Consider the following 19,845-nt stretch of genomic DNA (forward strand, 5'->3'; position numbering starts at 1 on the left):
TTGATAAGGGGTTAATATCCAAAATATATTAAAAAAAAACTCATACAACTCAGTAACAAAAAACCCAAACAATCCAATTAAAAAATGGGCAGAACATCTGAACGGATATTTTCCCAAAGACACACAGATGGACAACAGAAACATGAAAAGATGCTCAACATCCCTAGTCATCAAGGAAATGCAAATCACAAACCACAATGAGATGCCACCTCACACCTGCCAGAAAGGCTGTTATCAAAAACACGAGAAATAGCGAGTGTTCTCGAGAATGTGAGAAAAAGGGACCCTCATGCATATTGGTGGGAATGTAAACTGGTGCAGCCACTACAGAAAACATTTGGAGCTTCCTCAGAAACTTAAAAAATGTAACTATTATGCAATCCAACAATTCTGAAGAACATGAAAACACTAATTCGAAAAGAAACAGGCACCCCCATGTTCACTGTAGCATTATGTACAATAGCCAAGACATGGAAACCACGTAAGTATTCATCAATGAATGAACGGATAAAGATGTGATATGTACACACACAAAGGCAAACAATCAGCCATAAAATGGAACGAAACCTTGCCACCTGCAACAACATGGATGGACCTGGAGGGCATTGTGCTAAGTGAAATATTACAGACAAAGACAAATACCATATGACCTCACTTACATGTGAAATCTAAAACAAAACAAAGCTCATAGCTACAGAGAACAGACTGGTAACAGGTTGCTAGAGGAGGGGGCTGAGGGTGGGTGAAGGGGACTGAAACGTACAAACTCACAGTTATAAAATAAGTCATAGGGATCTAATGTACTACGGATATAGTTGGTAACTCTGTCTTAATTTTAATACTGTATTGCATATTTGAAAGCTGTTAAGAGAATAAATCTTAAAGGTCCTTATCACAAGAAAAAACACTTCTCCATGACTCTGTGTGGTGATGGATGTTAAATAGAATTACTGTGATCATTTAACAGTGTATACAAACATCAAATAACCATGATGTGCACCTGACACTAATGTAATGTTCTTTATCAATTATACCTTAAAAAAAACCCCAAAACTACTGAGCGCAAATGTGTGCAAGGCACAGTACCTGATCCTGGGAGGAAAAGCAAAGGTAAACGAGAGTGCACAGCACTGTTAACAATTGCTCAGGAGCATGGAGTCTGGAATAACCACGTATGGGTTCAAAACCTGGCTCTGCCACTTACCACCTCAGCCTCTCTGCTTCCACTACCTCAACTATAAAATGGGGACTGATGGTATTTATCTTAAATGAGCTGACATACGTGAAGTGTCTAGAACAGGGTGGGCATTATATAGATGAGGATGACCATCATCATCATGTTAATATCTCAATCCTCATTCTCTCATCACTGACATGGGGACAAGATAATATATAATCTCATGGGGCGGGGGGTCACTAACAGTTGTACACTGGAAAACCCATCATGGAAACTAGCTCTTTATCAGTGGACCTTACCATCTAGTGAAGCCGTAGGGATCAAATGAGACACCGCATCTACAGTGCTTCAGTGTGCCTGGCACTGAGTAAATGCTCTGTAACTGCTTCCCATGAAGATGAAGATATGGCAGGGAGGAATAGAGGGAGGAGGAGGATACTGATTTTTGCTCAGGGAACGCATGGCCTGATACAGACCACCAGGCGTGAAGGTACCCAGAAGACCGCGCCTCCTAACCCTCCACGCGGTCTCACGCGTGCATTTAGCAGTGGTGGGTCAGCGGCAGGGCGTCAGTCAAGTCCTCAGGAACGTGTGAATCAGCTACAGTGTTAGCGGCAGGAAGATGCCAGAGCTGCAGAGATCTCAAGGGTCTGGTAGTTAATGTCGTCATTATTTTCCTGCACTTGCTAAGCCAAAGGGGACTGAATAACTCCCTGGAGTACCCAAACCTTCTCCAAATTGACTAAGTTACTACGGTGATGAAAGCTTCTCCTTCCAAAGAACCAAAACTCAAGATGTGAGCCAACAGCTCAGTGAGAAATGTTTTTAAAAATACGCTTCTGTAAACATAATGAATATAAATCTTAGTATTTCTTAATGTAAAAATGAAACTACTTCATTTAGAATGTTTCTATTTCATTAGAAACTAATGTTAGAATGAACTATCCCAACATTATGAACCAAAGGATTCCTGCTACAGTCATAAGAAAATACTAACTTTTCTTAAACATAAAAATCACATGAGGAAGTGCCAATTCCAACAATATATTTAAAACAAATATTTATTTTTAAACCTGTCTGCATACCTTACTAAATGATTAGGCACTACTATACAAGTATGAACTTTACAAGTACGAACTCATTAAGTCCTTGCAACAATCTTCCATTACATCATCACCTCTATTTTACAGGTGAGAAATCAGAGGTACAGAAAGGCGACATGCTTTAGACTTGGTAGAACTCAGCTCTAAAACTGCTTTCTCAACTACAGCATAATTATACATTTTTCACAATTAGAACACCTCAAATACATAGTAAGAACTGTCCCTAGAGCCTTGCAATTTGGGAACCCCAGCCAGCTGGTGTTAAAAATATCTTCGCCATCCTTATCCCCAGCCCCAACCATCACATTCCTTTACTGTCAAGGGTCAGTCAGTGAGGTGGACGGTTTATCCCTGCTTCTGCATCCTTCTTCACTCCTTGGCTGTCACCTTGTGACTTCTTTTCTCATCGCATGCTGACACCACATTAATTTAAATCTGATTTCATTTGAACACAAATGCTGGGACAGCTCCAGCAGTCTCTCCCAGAACTTTGAACAGGAAACCTATACATGCAGGGCAATTAATCTGCTTGCTTATGAGAAGGGAAATCCAGACAAGGTATTGGATGGCAAGTAAATCGATGAAGTATTTTTCTGTCTGTGTTTGTCAAGGAATATCTGTGATTCATTTAAACTTCAGGTTTTCACTCACCAACTGACAGGCATGCTTAATCCTCTCCACAATCCCATCAAGTCCCAAGTATTGTAAAGACAACCACAGAGGCAGGGCACGGAGTTTGTCTGCTGGCTTATTTGATGTAAGACCGGCAACTAAAGTCTACAAGAGCCAAAATGAGTTTATTAATCAAAGCCAATGAAATCACACAGCACAACTAACCAGTTACCATTTACTACGCACTTAGTCTGTGTCAGATGCTATGCCAGGCACTTGGCTTGCATTATTCATTTGCTCTTCCAACAACTCTGTGAGGTAAGTATTCTCAGCAACTTAGCTCAGAGACCTTGCTTTGTCCAAGGGTTCATGGCTAAGGTGTGGCAACACCAGGATGAAAATCCAGATGGGTCACATCCCAGAACCAGAGCCTCTTAGCCATTCAAGAGGCAGCTCCTTCCAAGGCTGTTCTGAGCATCCTCAAGTACCCGGCCATTACCACCTGAGCAAGGCACTTGAGAAAAATCACTGAAAGCTTGTTTTGTACATGCCTATCACTGACTGATCCACTATCAAGAACCACCACTGTGCTTTTAAAAAAGTATCATATTATAAACTTTTAGACAATGTGGATGATGTGTTTTAAGTATTAAAATACTCTGAATCATTAATTCCACTTCTGGGAACCTAGTCTAAGGAAATAATCTGAAACACAGAAAGATGCTCATTATTTCAGTAACAAAAAGTCAAAAACAGCCTTAGAATTATTAAATAAATAGTGGTATTTAAGTGATGGAATATTATACAGTGATAAAAAAGTTCTTCATACACACGGGGAAGTATGGGGAGATAAACAGAAAAAGATATATGGTATAGTTTCAATTATGTTAAAAAAATTTTGGGGGGGAAAAAAAGTCACAGAGGAGCATCAGGAAAATTTCAATTTTTCCTTTTTTCGTATCTTGCCCCCAGAAGCAATAATGTTCCTTAGCCATTCGCACTGCCTCCCAGTGGGAGCAAGCTTACCAGGGCAGGATCGTCATGTTTATAAAGGGTAATGGCAGGAACAGCTGGCAAACCCAGCCACGGGCCCGGAGTCAGGGTCATGCTATCGCACTTGGTAGCGGCCTACCACAGAGAGAACAACTTCTTGTTAGACTATCAAGATATACCAACCCAGCACCCTCCTCCATTCAAAAAACCGTGAAGAGTCATAAGGGATTAAGTGATTTTAAATTCCTTTTTAAAAACACAGTATTTAGTAGATCAGCAACTTACCAGCACTGACGAGGAGACATAACCTAGAGCCAGTGTTGCCAGATTCACACTGGAAGGAAAAACACACATCTAAGAACTAATTGTTTACTGCTGCTTATTCACGAAATATGTACTTTCAAAAAAAACCCAAAACCAGAAAGTTTGTGCTAATCCAAGTGACATATATTTACATGCCTTTCAGCTATGTTGGTAGCTTTTATAACAGCAACATAAAGTGTGGTATACACAAATTTCAGGAAAACCTCAAAAATGAATTTTAATCCAAATACATTTCAGGGGATGTCTTCTGCTTATTTAGTGTAATGGGTGTCTCATGTTCTATCTTTGATAGGTATTATTTCCCAGTCATCATTTTTCCCAGAGGGACAGAACTGAAAAGCAATGCACCGTGTGTGACGTGCTGGGAACAGACCACCTGGGCTGCCCTGCGGCTCCTCCCCACTCTGCTCTCAGCAGCGCTCCCACAGCCTTCCGGGAAACCACTCCAATCTCCTCTCTGAGACCACGGCTTTGCTCCAGAGGTGGGCAAATAACCTAACCATCCCAGTATCACATCTCTCTGGCCACGGTGACTGGATCACGATGAGACTGCTGCTGGGGCTTCCGACCCTCTGGACACACACCTGGAAAGGTGGCTGGAAGGGCTGCAGCTACTCTGCACCATAATCGGAGAGTCTGTCTACAGGTGGAACCAACGTGGAGGAAGTTCAGCCAAGTGACCGAGGGGGGCGGAAGGGGAGACGCTGAGTCATGGTTGACGTTGCGCCTAAGGCCAGTCCTGTCAGTTATGTGAGCCAATAACATCTCCTCTTGCTTAAGCCAATTTGGATAATTTTGTCATCTGCAACCCACAGAGCCCTGAGTGATAAATGTCATGACAGAGTGAGCACCCGGATGTCCGCTCTTCCTGGGCACTCTGTGCAGGGCCCCCGTGGAGCCAAACTCCCCTCCACTCACCCCTCCACGTGAAGCCATATGCCGTACTGCTCACAGAGTTCTTTCAAACGCCCGATCTTATCCGTGTGCCCTACTGCTGCAGTTCCTAGGATAAAACACACACAAGCGGATACTACTAGGAACAAATATTTTCTGAGTCTTTATAGCATGATAAAAACGTCTAAATACGTTATCTCCCCATGAGGGAAGTAACATATCTCTGATTTTCTTTGTGGACTGGCTTAAAATCAACTCTTGCAAACTGATTTTTCAAGTTTCAGCGTGCGTACTCTTCATTACATGTATCTATAAAATCAAGCTTGTTCACTGCATTATTTAAATCCTGTATATACTTACTTTCTATCTACTTAATCTGCTGTTTCATGAGAAATATATTCAGGTCTCCCACCAAGATCGTGGGTTTGTCAATTTATGCTTATATTCTATCAATATTTCTTTACTATTCCCTCATTATATTTCAAAGTTATACCCATAAGCACTCATAGCTATCATCTCTCTAAGCAGATGACATGAATTATTACTAACATGAAGGCTATTTTATCTCACACCAACCTTGCTGCAGTACTTCTGCTCTGTTAGCACTTGCCCAGACATCCCTTTTCCATTCTTACTTTTTGTCGCTTTCTGGATTGTTTTTATTTACGCGTGTCCCTTATAAAAAATATGTAGATGAATCTGAAGGGTTTTTTTTAAACCTAATTTGAGAGGTTCTTTGTTTTAATGTAGAAAGCCTTCTGCAGTCAGTCTAAATATATTAAACATGTTGACCCATTCCCCTGGTGATCTGCTGACATTACAGGTTTTATTGGGCAGATCCTCCTCACAGAGCATCAGGCCTAAATTTCCAGTGAGCAGAACCCACCTAGTAAGATTTCAAATGCTCAGCAACTTCCTCAAACACGACTAATACAAGTGCTTCTTTTGCAGGGGTTATGTGAGGAAAAGGGCTGAAAACTTTCCCCCCTACAAAAATCTGTCTCAAATAAAAAAAAAAAGTCTTAACTGACTCATAGTTGAAACGAAATCACATGTCAACGCATGGGTTGTATCACATGACCCTTCCACCAAAACGTCAAGCACAGTGCCCTGCTGAAGTGGCGGGACCACATGCAGGTTCTTTTTTGGCAACGTCTGCTGGCTAACCACTGGGATGTGGACTCCAGTGAGGGCAATGCAGTCAAACTGGCAAATCACTCAATTACACGTTCACTGCAGCCTCTCCCGTCCATCAAGTGACTGACAGTAAATTGGTTATGTTTCTTTTTTCAACTCACAATGTACTAAGTCAGGCAAGAAGTGGTAGTTTTTCCGCCAGCAGTAAGGTGGACATATGTCTTTTCTGTTTATTATTTTCTTAAAATACTCAGCTTTACTGATTGAAGTATAATTCACATACAATAAAATCCACTCATTTAAGGGTATGGTTGAATGAGTTTTGACAAATGTATACAGTGTGTCAACACCGTCACCCTAAAAGCTCCCTCATCCCTCCTGAGGCTTCACTCTTCTCTCTATTCCTCACCGGCCCCAGACAACTCTGATCTGTTTTGTCACTATGTAGTTTTTTTCTTCTTAGGATTCCATATAAAGGGAATCACAGACTATGTAACTTTTTTTTTTAAGTCTGCATTTTGGCCCTTCGCATGCCTTTGAAATTCATCCGTGTTGATATGTGCATATCAGTAGATATTTCCATTTATCAGTATCCCCCGATGTGTTCACAACACAATCTGTTTATCCCTTCGCCATGGATAAGGGCGTCCTGGTTGTTTCCAGTAATGAATACCGCATCCCTACAGCAGCTTAAGAGCTCCAGTAACTCTGTGTCCTCATCAGTGTCTGGCACTGTACTTTTAAAGTTTTCTCCGTTCTTTTTTTTTTTTTATTTTTATTTTTTTGGTGGGGGAGGAGGGAATTAGGTCTATTTATTTATTTTTAGAGGAGGTACTAGGGATTGAACCCAGGACCTTGTGCACGCTAAGCACGCACTCTACCACCTGAGCTACACCTTCCCCCCAAATTTTCTCCATTCTAACAGCTCACTGTGGTTTTAATTTGCATTTCTCTAATGACTAACAATGTTAAGCATCTTTTCAAGTACTTACACATTCATTTATTTTCTTTGGTTAAGTATCTACTCAAATCTCTTGTTCACTTTAAAAACTGTGTTGTTATCTACTTAATATTGAATTGTAAAACTTCCTTATATATATTTTGGATACACTTCTTTATAAAAAAAATTGTCTTGTAAATATTTTCTTTCTCTCAGGCTGTAACTTGCTTATTTTCTTATCAGGGACTTCTGAATAGCAGAAGCTTTTAATTTTTAATCAAGTCCAATTTATGGTTCTGCCTTTTGTGTCTGAGGAAATCTATGCCTAAGTCAAGATCATTAGGATTTTTTATATTTTATTCTAGAAGTTTTCTCATTTTGGCTCTTATGTTTAACCCTATGAACCATTTATAATTAATTTTTGCATATAGAATGAGGTAAGGGTTAAGAGTCAGTTTTTTCCCATATGGATATCCAACTGTTCCAAAACCATGGGTGGAAAAGACTATCCTTTCTAAGTTACCTTGGCATCTTTGCCAAAAAAATCAAGTGCCCATACACGTGTGAATCTACTTCTGAACCCTCTATTCTCTTCAGTTAATCTCACACTCTCAATTATTTTTAGCTAAAATCCAGACAGAGTAAGTCTTCCAATTTTATTCCTTTTCAAAATTGTTTTGCTATCCTTAGATCCTTTGTATTTCCATATTTTATAATCAGCTTATCAGTTTCTATAAGAAACTATAGCCTACTGAGCTTTCGATAGGGACTGAGTTGAATCTACAGACTGATTTGAGAGGTGTGACTTAATAATACTGAATCTTCCAACCAAAGCAAATGGCATATCGTTCTATTTATTTGAGTCTTCTAGAATTTCTCTCAGCAACATTTTGTAGTTCTCAGTATACAGATCTTGCATCATTTTGTGAAAATTTATCTATAAAGTTTTTTTGATACTCTTATGAATGGCATTTTAAATTCAATTTCAGCCGCTCAATTGCTATTGTACGGAAATCCTGCAGCCTTCATAGATTCGCTCATTAGTTCCAGTGGCTGTTCTCCGAGGTTTCCTTAGGACTTTCTATCTATACAATCATGCCGTCTGCAACAGACAGTTCATTCTTCTTTTCCAATCTGTATGTCATTTAATTATGTTTCCTGCCTTACTGCACTAGCTAGAACTTCAAGTACAATGCTGAATATAATCTGGTAGGCAGAGTAGAAAGTAGTAGTTCACCTGACGTCTAGAAGGTGGACACTCAAGTATTTAAAAACCCAATTTAGAAAGGAAGGAGTAGAGAAGCACTTACAACCTAAATGAAAAAAATATATATACAAACAAGGTACTCTCCAAACAAACCAACAATTAAAGGGAATCTAGTAAGCCACAACTCCAGTGTTTACAATTCTCACCACAATGCTGATACAGACTATCCTAAACACGTGGCACACAAACATTTCTTAAGACTTGGTCTGTTTTAGGTGAAGTTCCTGGCCTCTTTCTTCTATGTACAAAATGGAACACTCAGGTTCATGATACCGACCAGCATTTGCAACAAGCAACAGGGGCAGTCTTCCTCGTTCTATATCATCTTTAATCAGTTTCTCCAGGAAGGCAACATCCTGGGATGAAAAGACAAACCACAAAAACATGAGACAACCAACATAAAAGCTATACAATGAAAAATTATAACTTCCAAAAGAAGATGACTCTCAAAATTTATCAAATCAATTCTTGACAATTTTTCTTTTTCCTCCAATGATAGATGTGAAAATAAACCATTTTCCTTAAAGACTAACTAGAAAAATCAATTAAATGAGATCAAAGTTAAAAACTACACATACAGAACCAACACTTTTCTAGTTTTAAACATTTACGTTAAAAAAAAGTTTTCTCAACCACCCAAAAACAGCTAAAAATGTATCTCTAATATCACTCATTGATGTAGCTAAACCAGAAAACCTACCTTGAAAAAGACATGCAGAACCCTAAAACCTACCCCTTTCGCTTCTGACTTCAGGATGGAAAGGCTTATCACTTGCATGTCTAAAAGTAATCGAATCCCAAGGATTCCAGTAAAGAATCTCACTTTTAAAATCTGCCCACTCACAAAGGCAGGCACCAGTGATAACCACCTGAAAGGATGAGCTTCAGGAGGAATTTCCAGCTCTTAATTGGACTCCATGTTTCTTTTTTCTTTTTTTGTCTCTCAGAGAGAAAAAAAAATTTTTTTTTTAATGAAAGTACTGGGGATTGAACCCAGGACCTTGTGCATGCTAAACTAAGCACACGCTCTACCACTGAGCTATACCCTCCCCTCTAGACTCGATACTTCTACTTAAGGCAGGTAATACAGTGGTTACAAGATCCCTTAAGAGCCAGGTGCTCCTGATCTTGATGCCAGACAACCTCCATGGACATTCAAACCTGGAAGCATGTTTTATGCAATGGGAAGATCTAAGCAATACATGAATAAGCAAATAATTATCTGGAGGCCAGCAAAGAGAATTTCAGTTGAAAAGAAGGCACAGTTTCAAAACATAATTCTGTATTATCTGACAAACCACAAGGAGAACTCACCATCTGATGCTGGGACCCAAACATAGTGTTACAGGGCACACGACACAAGCAGGGGAAGGGCAAGCCAAGCTGCAAGAAGAAAGATACCATTTTACAAGAGAGACTTTTGTCACTATTCACTTAGGCCCCCAAAAGATTATGGCTCTAAGACAAGTCACAATTATTCTTTTTAAACAATCTCTCTCTTTAGGAACTCTTAATATTATAAGTAGATGTTAAAGTATATCTACAAAGTCAAGCCAAAAAAAAAAAAGGATAAAATTCCCAGGAGATGTCTTTTAAGAGAATATAGACAATGTAAAAATTTCTAAATGAGTCAACTAAATGAATAACTAACAACTCTCTTACTAAATGAGTAACTATCTTTGTTGTATTCTAGAATATACCAAAAAACAAAAACAAAAACAAAAACTTTTCCAAATGGAGAAATAAACTGAGCCCTGAGAATTTTGGGGAGATAATTTAGATAACTCCTCCAAGCATTCAAACCAGCGAAAGGGAACAGTATCTTATTTATGGGTCCACCAGCTCCTAAAAAGCAGTAAATCCAGACTAGCAGATGTATACTTCTTAAGAGAAAGGAAGTCAGTGTTATGCAGGGAGATAGTAATTGTCAAATAAATTTTATATTCTTCATTTTTAACCTCTAAATCCTTGAGGATTTTAAAGTTTAGAATTTTTTTTAACATTTGCAGCATATTGCTCTGTATAACTAAGCCGTGGAAGTGTATCAAGACCAAAAATTTAACGAATACTTTATTCACACTTTTTCCCCTTAAAGGACTTTCTTTTAAATTGTAAAACTGAAACTCAAGAAAAATAATAAAAAAATATAGAAAAGTGAAAAATCCCCACCCCCATTAAGCCACCAATCCACCACTGTTAACAGGTTAGTACAGAACCTTTCAGACATTTTTTAGGCAAAAAATTAGTATTAAATAAATGTATTTTCTAAGTATAAAATACACATGCATACAAGCATGTATACACTTTTTAAAACACAAACATGGCCAGCTTCTATATACAGTTCTGCCACCTGCCTTTCCCATGTAACAGGACATCTTTTGAAGATTGGATTGCTGTTGCAAGACAGTCTTGAGTCCCTAAGAGCTTGGCCTACAGTAGGTACTCAAATAGTATAATTTGTTTCATTTTTCTACAGGGATATTATAAAACCCCTCATTTTGTAGAGCCTCAAGAAGAGGACATAATTTCTTGCTACCAGTGGCCATAGCTCAGAATCAATTTAAGCCCTGAGTTTCTTCCATGTATCTCCCTGGGACTCCTCCATCTTACAAAAGAGAACCCCTCCGATCCAATGGGTTTTGCCTTAAAACATTCTTGGCCGCAGCAACATGGATGCTCCTAGAGAATGTCATTCTAAGTGAAGTAAGCCAGAAAGAGAAAGAAAAATACCATATGAGATCGCTCATATGTGGAATCTAAAGACTCATGGACAGAGAATACAGACTTGTGGTTACCAGGGGGGTAGAGGGTGGGAAGGGATAGATTGGGATTTCAAAATTGTAGAATAGATAAACAAGATTACACTGTATAGCACAGGGAAATATACACAAAATGTTATGATAAATCACAGAGAAAAAAATGTGACAATGAGTGTGTATATGTCCATGAATGACTGAAAAATTGTGCTGAACACTGGAATTTGACACAACATTGTAAAATGATTATAAATCAATAAAAAATGTTAAAAAAAATTCTTGGCCAAGAGTATTAATTTCTTGTCTCAGGGTAGCCCCCTAATCAGGCTACATGCACTATGAACTTTACAAAATGATAATGCCCTTTAATCTAGTAATTCTAGACTGGCTTTGAGGAATACAGAAAAAGCCTATGCACAAAGACGCACCGTACAAAGCGCATTTCCTGAAAATGCTCATAAAAAGCAAAAGAACGCAAACACTAACTGTCCGAAAGGGGAAATAGTAAAATATACACTCACTTGAAGGAATATTATGAAGACATTAAAAATAAACTTTACTTTGAGGAAAACATGGTAAAACATTGGTAAAACACGATATACACCTGTTATAACAGTTAAGTGAAAAAAGCCAGATATAACCATGTTAAAAACACAGACACTCTTTGATTAGTCTAGAAAGAAAGAAAGTAAAATGGTGACTGTGGTTGCCTTTGGGTAATAAAAATAAATAAATAAATTCACTAATACACATTTATTTTATAATGACAAAATAAGCATATAAGAAAATCAACTTTCTTTTCACTTGAAAAGAACAGCAGCTAAAGAAATGGGTCCACACACTTGAAAAAGTTCCAGGACAGAACAAAACATCATTTCTTTAAAACATTCACCTGATATCACATTACCTGATTACAAAGGTACTGGCCCAGGCCAGGCCTAGCAGCGGCACTAAGATATATAACAGGTTGCTTGTTATGTAACACATTGAACCCATCCACCACAAAGTCTTCATAACGAGAGTGAATGGCAAGCCTACAGATCTTTGCAAGTCCTTCTCTTTCTTCTTCATGGAAATAAGCACAGCCATTTTCATACCTGTTAAGAGACACTCATATGTCAGTATGTTCTTATCTCTGTTTAACTCAGATTTTATACTCCAATCTGGTAACCATGGAAGTAATTCTTTTCTCAACCTAGAAACTGTCACCTAGATCAGACAAGAGCCACCTTCATCTCAGGTGGCTGACAACTCCTTGCAGATGGAGGTCATATAGAACAGAGGCAAGGACACTTCATCCACATCCAACTCCAGAAAGAACAGAAACTATTAAACCAGCAGAGAATGGGAACTTATTTTACAAGAAAGCCGGCACTGGATAACGCAGGCAAGGTTCTTGGCAGAGTTCCAGCCCTAAAAGATTCAAACTAAGTAACATTGTTAAAAACGCTAATTAGGCTAACTTTTGCTTTCACTATTATCTCCTTGGGGCCTTTTATTCTTTTCAATCTCCAAGAGAAGGAGAGAGAGAGAATTTCAATTACAGATGTTGGATTTTCATCGGAACTGAAGGAAATTTCTCCTTTGCTATATGTAAAGCAAACTCATACTCTCACTAGTAAGCTCTTTACCAACATTTGAAAGCGAGTCTCCCAGGTTAAATGTTCCAATGTTAGGTAAGTATTCCTTTCCCATAAAAGTAATAAAATAAACATAAAAATACCATTGGTCCTGTGTCTTCTACTGACTCCTTAATCTACTAGAATTCCTTAATAATGCCAATATTATCACAGTATAAAGCAAATTTCAATTTCATAACACACACTCATCTTCCTTATGACAGCACAAGGCACCAAGGCACCAAGGCACAGCAAATACTTTGACTAAAAATATCTGAATCCAACTAGGGAGGGTATAGCTCGGTGGTATAGAGTGTACGCTTAGCATGCAAGAGGCTCTGGGTTCAATCCCCCATACATCCATTAAAATAAATAGATAAACCTAATTACCTACCGTCAAATAAAATAAATAGAAAATAGCTGAATCCATTTCACCACTATATCTTCCATCAGCATGTGCCAATCAGGAATCCTAAAAATAAGTCACTGTGGACATTATCCAACAAGCATCTGCTTATATTCTCAGCTCTTTACATATATTCATTCATTCATTTCAGTTCATTTAATCCTCACAACAATGTCATCAACTAGATACTAATGCTATCCCCATTTCATAGTAACGAAACTGAGGCATGGAGCGGTTAAGCAGCCCTTCCAAAAGGAAAGGGAAGAGGCAGATTTGAACCCAGGTAGCCAAAAAAGAGATCTCTCACAGTCTACACCCAACTCATAAATGTCTTTACTGGGAAAGGAAAACTCATTACCTGAAAATTCTGCATAGCCATAAGGTAGTGTCTGAAAGTATCCGAGTTGTAAGTTTTCTCAGCTTTTCTTTGTCCAGAGTTGAAATATAAGCCCCCAGACTGTGTCCCAACAAAGCAATATGACCTTGTTCTCCAATATGCTGGGTCCTGCCAACCAAATTTCATTAGATTAAAAAAGAAGTTACTAGTCAAACATAAATAAATAAAACTTAGAGACGGTATTCCAGGTATTTCTGTCAGATTTGAAATCCACTTAATGTGGACTAGAAGGCAGAAATAGAAATAAATTTAGAAAATTCAATGCATATAAGGTATAAATAGTCTGAAGAAATTTTTTTTAAAGTCAAGTCCTAGGAGACAAATAGCTTTTTTATTGCATACCTACTAAATATACAAACTGTTTTTGAATAATTTTCTCCAAAAGTGCTTTTAAAATTAAATACCAGTTGTAAGAACTGTGGAGAGTAGAGCTGAGATAAGATGTGCAGAAAATAATTTTAGAATCATTAGATGAAGATCAGTTCCCTGCATTAAATAGCTATTTATAACAATACAGCAAATTCAAGGGGAACTAGGTATTACTTTATATGTAATTAAAATGGATGGACTAATTTCCCTTATAAGGAATAAATATAATGAAGAAAAAGACAAAAAAATCAAACAGGATACTGGACAAAGAAAACAGCTCACAGAAATGGAAAACACACCAAAAGTCACTAAACCTAGTTTATGAGAAAACTGCAAATTAAAACTATGCTGAAATACCATTTCTCACCTATCAAGACTGACAATTAAGACTGATCCTTAAATCTGCTAACACCCTTGCAGGCAAAGGTGTGGGGAAAGGGGTGCTCTCATACACTGTGGGCGGGAAGGTAAAACTGGCACAACTTCACAAAGGGCAATTTGGCAATACCTGTCAACATTACATATGCATAAACTTATCTGGCCCACTTCTAGGACTTCAATCCCCAGAAACACTTGCTTCTATTACAAATGACACATGCAGAAAGTTAGGCTGCAGCAATGTTTGCAAAACATGAAGAGGAGACTAGTTAAATAAAACATGGCTCATCCATTCAAATAACACTAAATAGCTCTTAAAGGAGCTGATATGCCAGGAACGCCAAGACACAAATGAAAAAAGCAAGGCACAGAACAACGGGCACAGTATTTAGGAACTGGAGAGGAGTAAGCACAGACATCCTGCTTGTGTATACATATAAATAGAGTATCTCTGAAGAATACACAAGAAACTGGCAACACTTTAGAAAGGAGAACAAGGTAGTCCAGCAAAGATGAGAAGGAAAACTCTCTTTGTATACATCCTTCATATCTTCTGAAATTTGCATCGGGAGAACACATTACTTACTCTAAAAAATTAAATTTAAAACGAAGAGAAAGTGAAACTAAACAAATTGCTTGATAGATGAATAAATAAAATAAAATAAACAGATGATTCATAGACAACGTGGCCTGCCACCACTGAATCCAGCTGCAGCCCTTCTTAGCCATCAGAGGCACAGGCACAAGCACAGAAGCGACCAGAAACAGAAAAGCACAGTGGTTATTCTCTAGCCCCTGTGCCAGTCCCTCCTTAAGATATAATGCCATAAAAACTACAAGATTTTAGTAAATGACTTCCTTTTACAAAATATATTATCTAGAATATATAAATGTCCCTCTGAAAAGAAAAAAGTGAACATTGCTTTAATATAGTGCATAACTAGGAATGAAATATAGCTCATTATTGCAGCCACTGGTAAGAACGAAATCATTATCAAAATCAAGAACACATATACTTTCATAGACAAGCTGCCAACTGTTCTCCATTACCGGGTGCTCTGGGGCTCCTCATCTTCATCTCCGTGCATCAGATTCTGAACTAGCTGGAGGATGCTCACCATGTCTTGTCCACTGCGGAACAGAAAGAGTTGACAGACAGGTGGAAACAACACATATCCCCCACCTCTCACTATTTCTCTCACCTAAATTAGCTTTGATAAGTTTCCTTTTTCAATTGAGTAGCTACAACAGAAATAGTATGTTTTGAGATATAGAATACATTTTTTTAATTGAAGTATAGTCAGCTTACAGTGTGTCAATTTCTGGTGTATAGCATTGCGATACAGAATATATCTTTTTAAAAAAAATCTCAAATTATTAACTGAATTCTGAATGTAACTTAACTTGTGATTAATTAAATCTTCTACCTAAATTTGAATTTGATTTTTTTTTAACATTTTACCAGCTTTAGCAGTATTTCTCTATTTATTGATTTGAATCTTGGAGACTATTTAATAAGCATGTTATAAGGGCCAAGAGAGTCCTCAAAAGATGCTGGAAGGTCACCGAAGCAGCACAAATACTCTAATGCCACTGGTATATCTAGTTTACATCCATGAAGGAGTCTTGTCTATTTATTCTAACTTACACATGAAATGCAAGCATCATTTATTACCACCTCTTCCCCAAGCTAGGAAACTGTAGATTTGCTTAAAGTGTAAAAAAATTTACTTCTATTCAATATACATTTTAAAATGCTCATGACATGAGGAGGTAAAAACTTAGGAGGAATGTGAATGGTTGAAGTTGTAAGCAATGGCAGGGCAACTTGTAAAACACATGATGACAAAATACTATCACTCCATTAATGAGAATATGACTAACGAAAAGTTCTCTCTTTCGAATAAGCCCCGTGAAAACAATGTCCCAAAACCCACCCTCCTCAAGGTGCTGGTCTTTATGCGTGAGGGACTCTGGTCCTTGGGCACTGTGTAGAGATTAGGTCACGTGACCTGCAGCAAGCTACAGAGACTCACAAGCCCTACAGTACAGAATTGTGCGGATGCAGGTAGTCCATGGGAAGCATCTAATGCGGTGCCTGGTGCAGCACTAGCCCAGACGCTGGCTGCTAGCGTCGTTCGTGTGAGTACTCCCGACCAGCGCCTTTTAACGCCCTCCCATTCTGAGAGGATCAGGTGTTCCTGGTAGTGCCTCTTCTAGAGGAACTTCGGTGGTACCAGTAGAACCTGTTAATTCCCTTTATGGCCTGGGATGAGGAGATTATAGGATTTGGTTCCTGTTCTCAGTTGTAGACTGAACTTCGCCCTTAGAGGACTTCAAGTCGGCACCATTCATCCATAAGAGCAGGAACGCTTATTTTAAAATACTAGTATCTGGGTGTGCTACACAGAACATTTATTGGCACACTGGGATCCTTCTTGTATACTTTTCTTTTGCAACCCTGTACATATTCATATTCAGATCAAAGGACAAATTAAGGGAGTCGTACTGTTTACCTATGTTCAGTTTCCTGGTTGTAAAACAAACAAAAAAATAAGTTTGTCTGAGGGACACTGGGCTAGGACTTTAACTCCAGACTGAGTGCTAACATCCTGTGAAAATGTCAGTCAGGCAGCTACTTATTTTTCTGGTATTTTCCCTGCTAGCTCAAACCACAGACACTTGACGGGTTTACTTTTGTTGCCAAAAAATAGATCATTCTGCTAATAAATGGTTAGAGTTGATATTGTCCTTTCATTTACTACATAATAAAATGATAAATCTTATCAAGTTAAAATAAACTCTCACAATAAAGCTCTGTCTACCAAATAGATTACTGGTTTCAAGTATGAACTGAGTATGATAGCTGAGCTATAACTGTGAATTTGTGTATTGTTTCTGAGTCAAAGGTTGTGTGAAATTCTGACCAGGAAACGGGGAGAAGCATCAGATCCATCACCATCACCAGCCAGCCAACGGCACTTCCATCTTCTGATGCCACACTGCACGTAACTGTACATTTGCTTTGCGCTTATTAGAACTAAACCTGTAAATTAGCGACGGTAAAATCTTGGCTTAAAGATAACGTACACCCTAAGTAAAGGTGCTCATCTTCATCGCCACCTACCTGCCTTGCAGTGGCCCTGGAATATCCCCTGATATGAGCTTCTTTCCATTTTCCTCCTCTGTTCTTCTAATTTGAAGGAAATAAAAAACTGTTAAATTTCTAACATTTGAGCATGAACATGTGATAATGTCGCTTATAACCTCTTAGTAAACGATGTAGAACTTGAAACACATTTATCACATCTCCCTCTCCCCACCCCAGGCTGGAGTATAGTTTAGTTTCAGGAAAAGAAAATTAAAACAAATAATTTCAACCCATTTTCTGGTTAATTGATGCCCTAACTGACCTGAATATACAGAAAGAAGTATTTATAGATTCAAGTCAATTTAGTAAGTAAATGAAACTCTTAACAGGCAGAACTGAAAATTTTAAGTCCTGCCCTTCGATTTCAAAATCCTTTAATTACAAAGCAGCTTCTACCCAAGACAAATACCAATTTTAAAGTCAGCTGAAGCTAAGTGTGACGTTCTGAAACCAAGAGGTGAATTAACAGAAGGAAACCAGTGCCACCAGTTTCACAGCAGGTTGCACACGTTTAATGGGGTCACTTCCGTTCCACAGGCTCACCTCTGACTGTCCTCCAGCATCCTCATGGCCTCCTTCAAGTTTTTTCCCATTTCAGCTAATGTAGGATCTGCTATCTGGGAAACAAATTTTTAAAACGTTAAGATTTAACAGCCCTCTATTACTTCTGCAACATAATTCATCCAGAAAAACTAAATGCAAGTCCATTTTCTTCTGGATTTATTATAAAATACATGGATTATAAAGCACATGTTTGCTTAAAAAATTCCAACAGTACAAAGGTCTAAGTGTAAGTTTGTGGAGCTAATGAACAACTGACAAGAGAGGTGTCCAAATACTGGCTTCCTGGTTCCTGTTTCTGCCACTTTCTATTACATCACACTGATCTCGCGAGGCATGACAAAATAATCATGCAGCCATATCCGATCAGATTTTTATACCTGATAGAAAAATCATTTAAAAACAGATGTTTCTAATAAAAATCATGATTTAAATGTAACCACGAGATAGGTTAGAAAGAGAACAATCTGAAAGGGTCTCTGTGCTCTCCATTGACAACTCTGAGTGGGATGAGGAACAGATAATGGTCAAGAGAATTATCTTGCTCCTCAGTCTACTGGTCATGTCCCTTACCACCTCCATCTCCAAACTCTGATCATCCGGCCAAATGAAAAGATAAACAGTTTGCTTCATCAATCACACCTCCATGTTTCATGCTTACAACATCTGCCCTGTCTGAAATGTCCTTGTGCCTTTTATCTATTAAATCATTATTCAATCCTTCCAAGCAATCTTTATGGATAAAACCATTTTTACTTTTTCATATACCTTCTACTGATATCAATACAATTTTTTCTAAACCAAATCTGGACTCATTGCCTGACAAAAATTATTCTTTATGGGGACAACAGGATGGAAGGCTTGAAATTGGGGCCGTTCTAATATGCAACTGCCATTTATCCTTATGATTCCTTACATCCTTTACTGTAAATTGCTTTATAGATGATCTTTCCAGTATAGATATTCTCTCCAATTAGATTATAAGTTTCTTGAAGGCAGCCATTCACACTCCTACGAACTTTGAGTTCTCTTATAGGACCAAGGGTCTAAAGTCAGCTTGATACACCAATTGTCATATTACCTCTGACATCCCTTAGCAAGGCATGGTAAATTGCATATCAACATGCTGGCTCTAAGTGCAATACAGCTAACTTTTCCTACAAGATTGGGACAGATTTTTCAGTTAAGAATAGACAAAGTAGTTGACTTAGTTTAGAATCGTTTCATACAACAATACTTATTTTTAAACACCAGAATCACATATGATGACAAGGTGCTTACACTGAGAGAGGCAAGAGGGAACGCAGCTTCATACTCCCCCATCCGAGTCTCTGTCTATACAGCGCACACGCTCACTGAGTGGAATGGCTGACATTTACTCCTACTTTCTTTCAGGGAGTAAAGTGGGGGCAGGGAGGTTGCAGATGGATAGGGAAAATAACACATTTAAATTTGAATAAATTAAATGCGAATAGGATATGACTCTAACACTGCAGACCTTCACGTGCTTGTTAACTGGATAATTCAAAATATAAAATGTTATCCATTTGCAGGATATTAGGCCTCATGGAATGCTCTAAGAAAAAAATGTTCATTGTTCAAATGTTATTGGTTCCTTAAAACTAAAAACCATTCCTCCATAAACTTCTACTGAGGGCAACCACTACTATCTTTTTCACATTTCATATACCTCTTTCAACGCCAAAGTACTTGTGTGATAGATATTAATAAACAATAGCAGAGCATCAGCCAGACACAAAC

At 38.2% G+C, this 19,845-nt stretch overlaps 1 protein-coding gene across 1 annotated transcript in view; it reads right to left on the bottom strand.

Moving 5' to 3' along the window:
* The window catches only part of PDXDC1 (pyridoxal dependent decarboxylase domain containing 1), a 43,892-nt gene that overhangs the window by 14,205 nt on the left and 9,842 nt on the right, over positions 1 to 19,845 (bottom strand). The window contains exons 2-12 of the mRNA XM_072942661.1: positions 18,067 to 18,140; positions 17,500 to 17,565; positions 15,423 to 15,503; positions 13,587 to 13,733; positions 12,111 to 12,300; positions 9,762 to 9,830; positions 8,725 to 8,803; positions 5,128 to 5,212; positions 4,171 to 4,219; positions 3,919 to 4,020; positions 2,932 to 3,057 (exon numbers count right to left, since the gene is read on the bottom strand). Of these exons, the coding sequence (XP_072798762.1) occupies positions 2,932 to 3,057; positions 3,919 to 4,020; positions 4,171 to 4,219; positions 5,128 to 5,212; positions 8,725 to 8,803; positions 9,762 to 9,830; positions 12,111 to 12,300; positions 13,587 to 13,733; positions 15,423 to 15,503; positions 17,500 to 17,565; positions 18,067 to 18,140 (1,068 nt within the window). The remainder of the gene's footprint in view (positions 1 to 2,931; positions 3,058 to 3,918; positions 4,021 to 4,170; positions 4,220 to 5,127; positions 5,213 to 8,724; positions 8,804 to 9,761; positions 9,831 to 12,110; positions 12,301 to 13,586; positions 13,734 to 15,422; positions 15,504 to 17,499; positions 17,566 to 18,066; positions 18,141 to 19,845) is intronic.

Source organism: Vicugna pacos, chromosome 18, assembly GCF_048564905.1.
Source record: "Vicugna pacos chromosome 18, VicPac4, whole genome shotgun sequence".
NCBI classification, from domain to species: Eukaryota; Metazoa; Chordata; class Mammalia; order Artiodactyla; family Camelidae; genus Vicugna; species Vicugna pacos.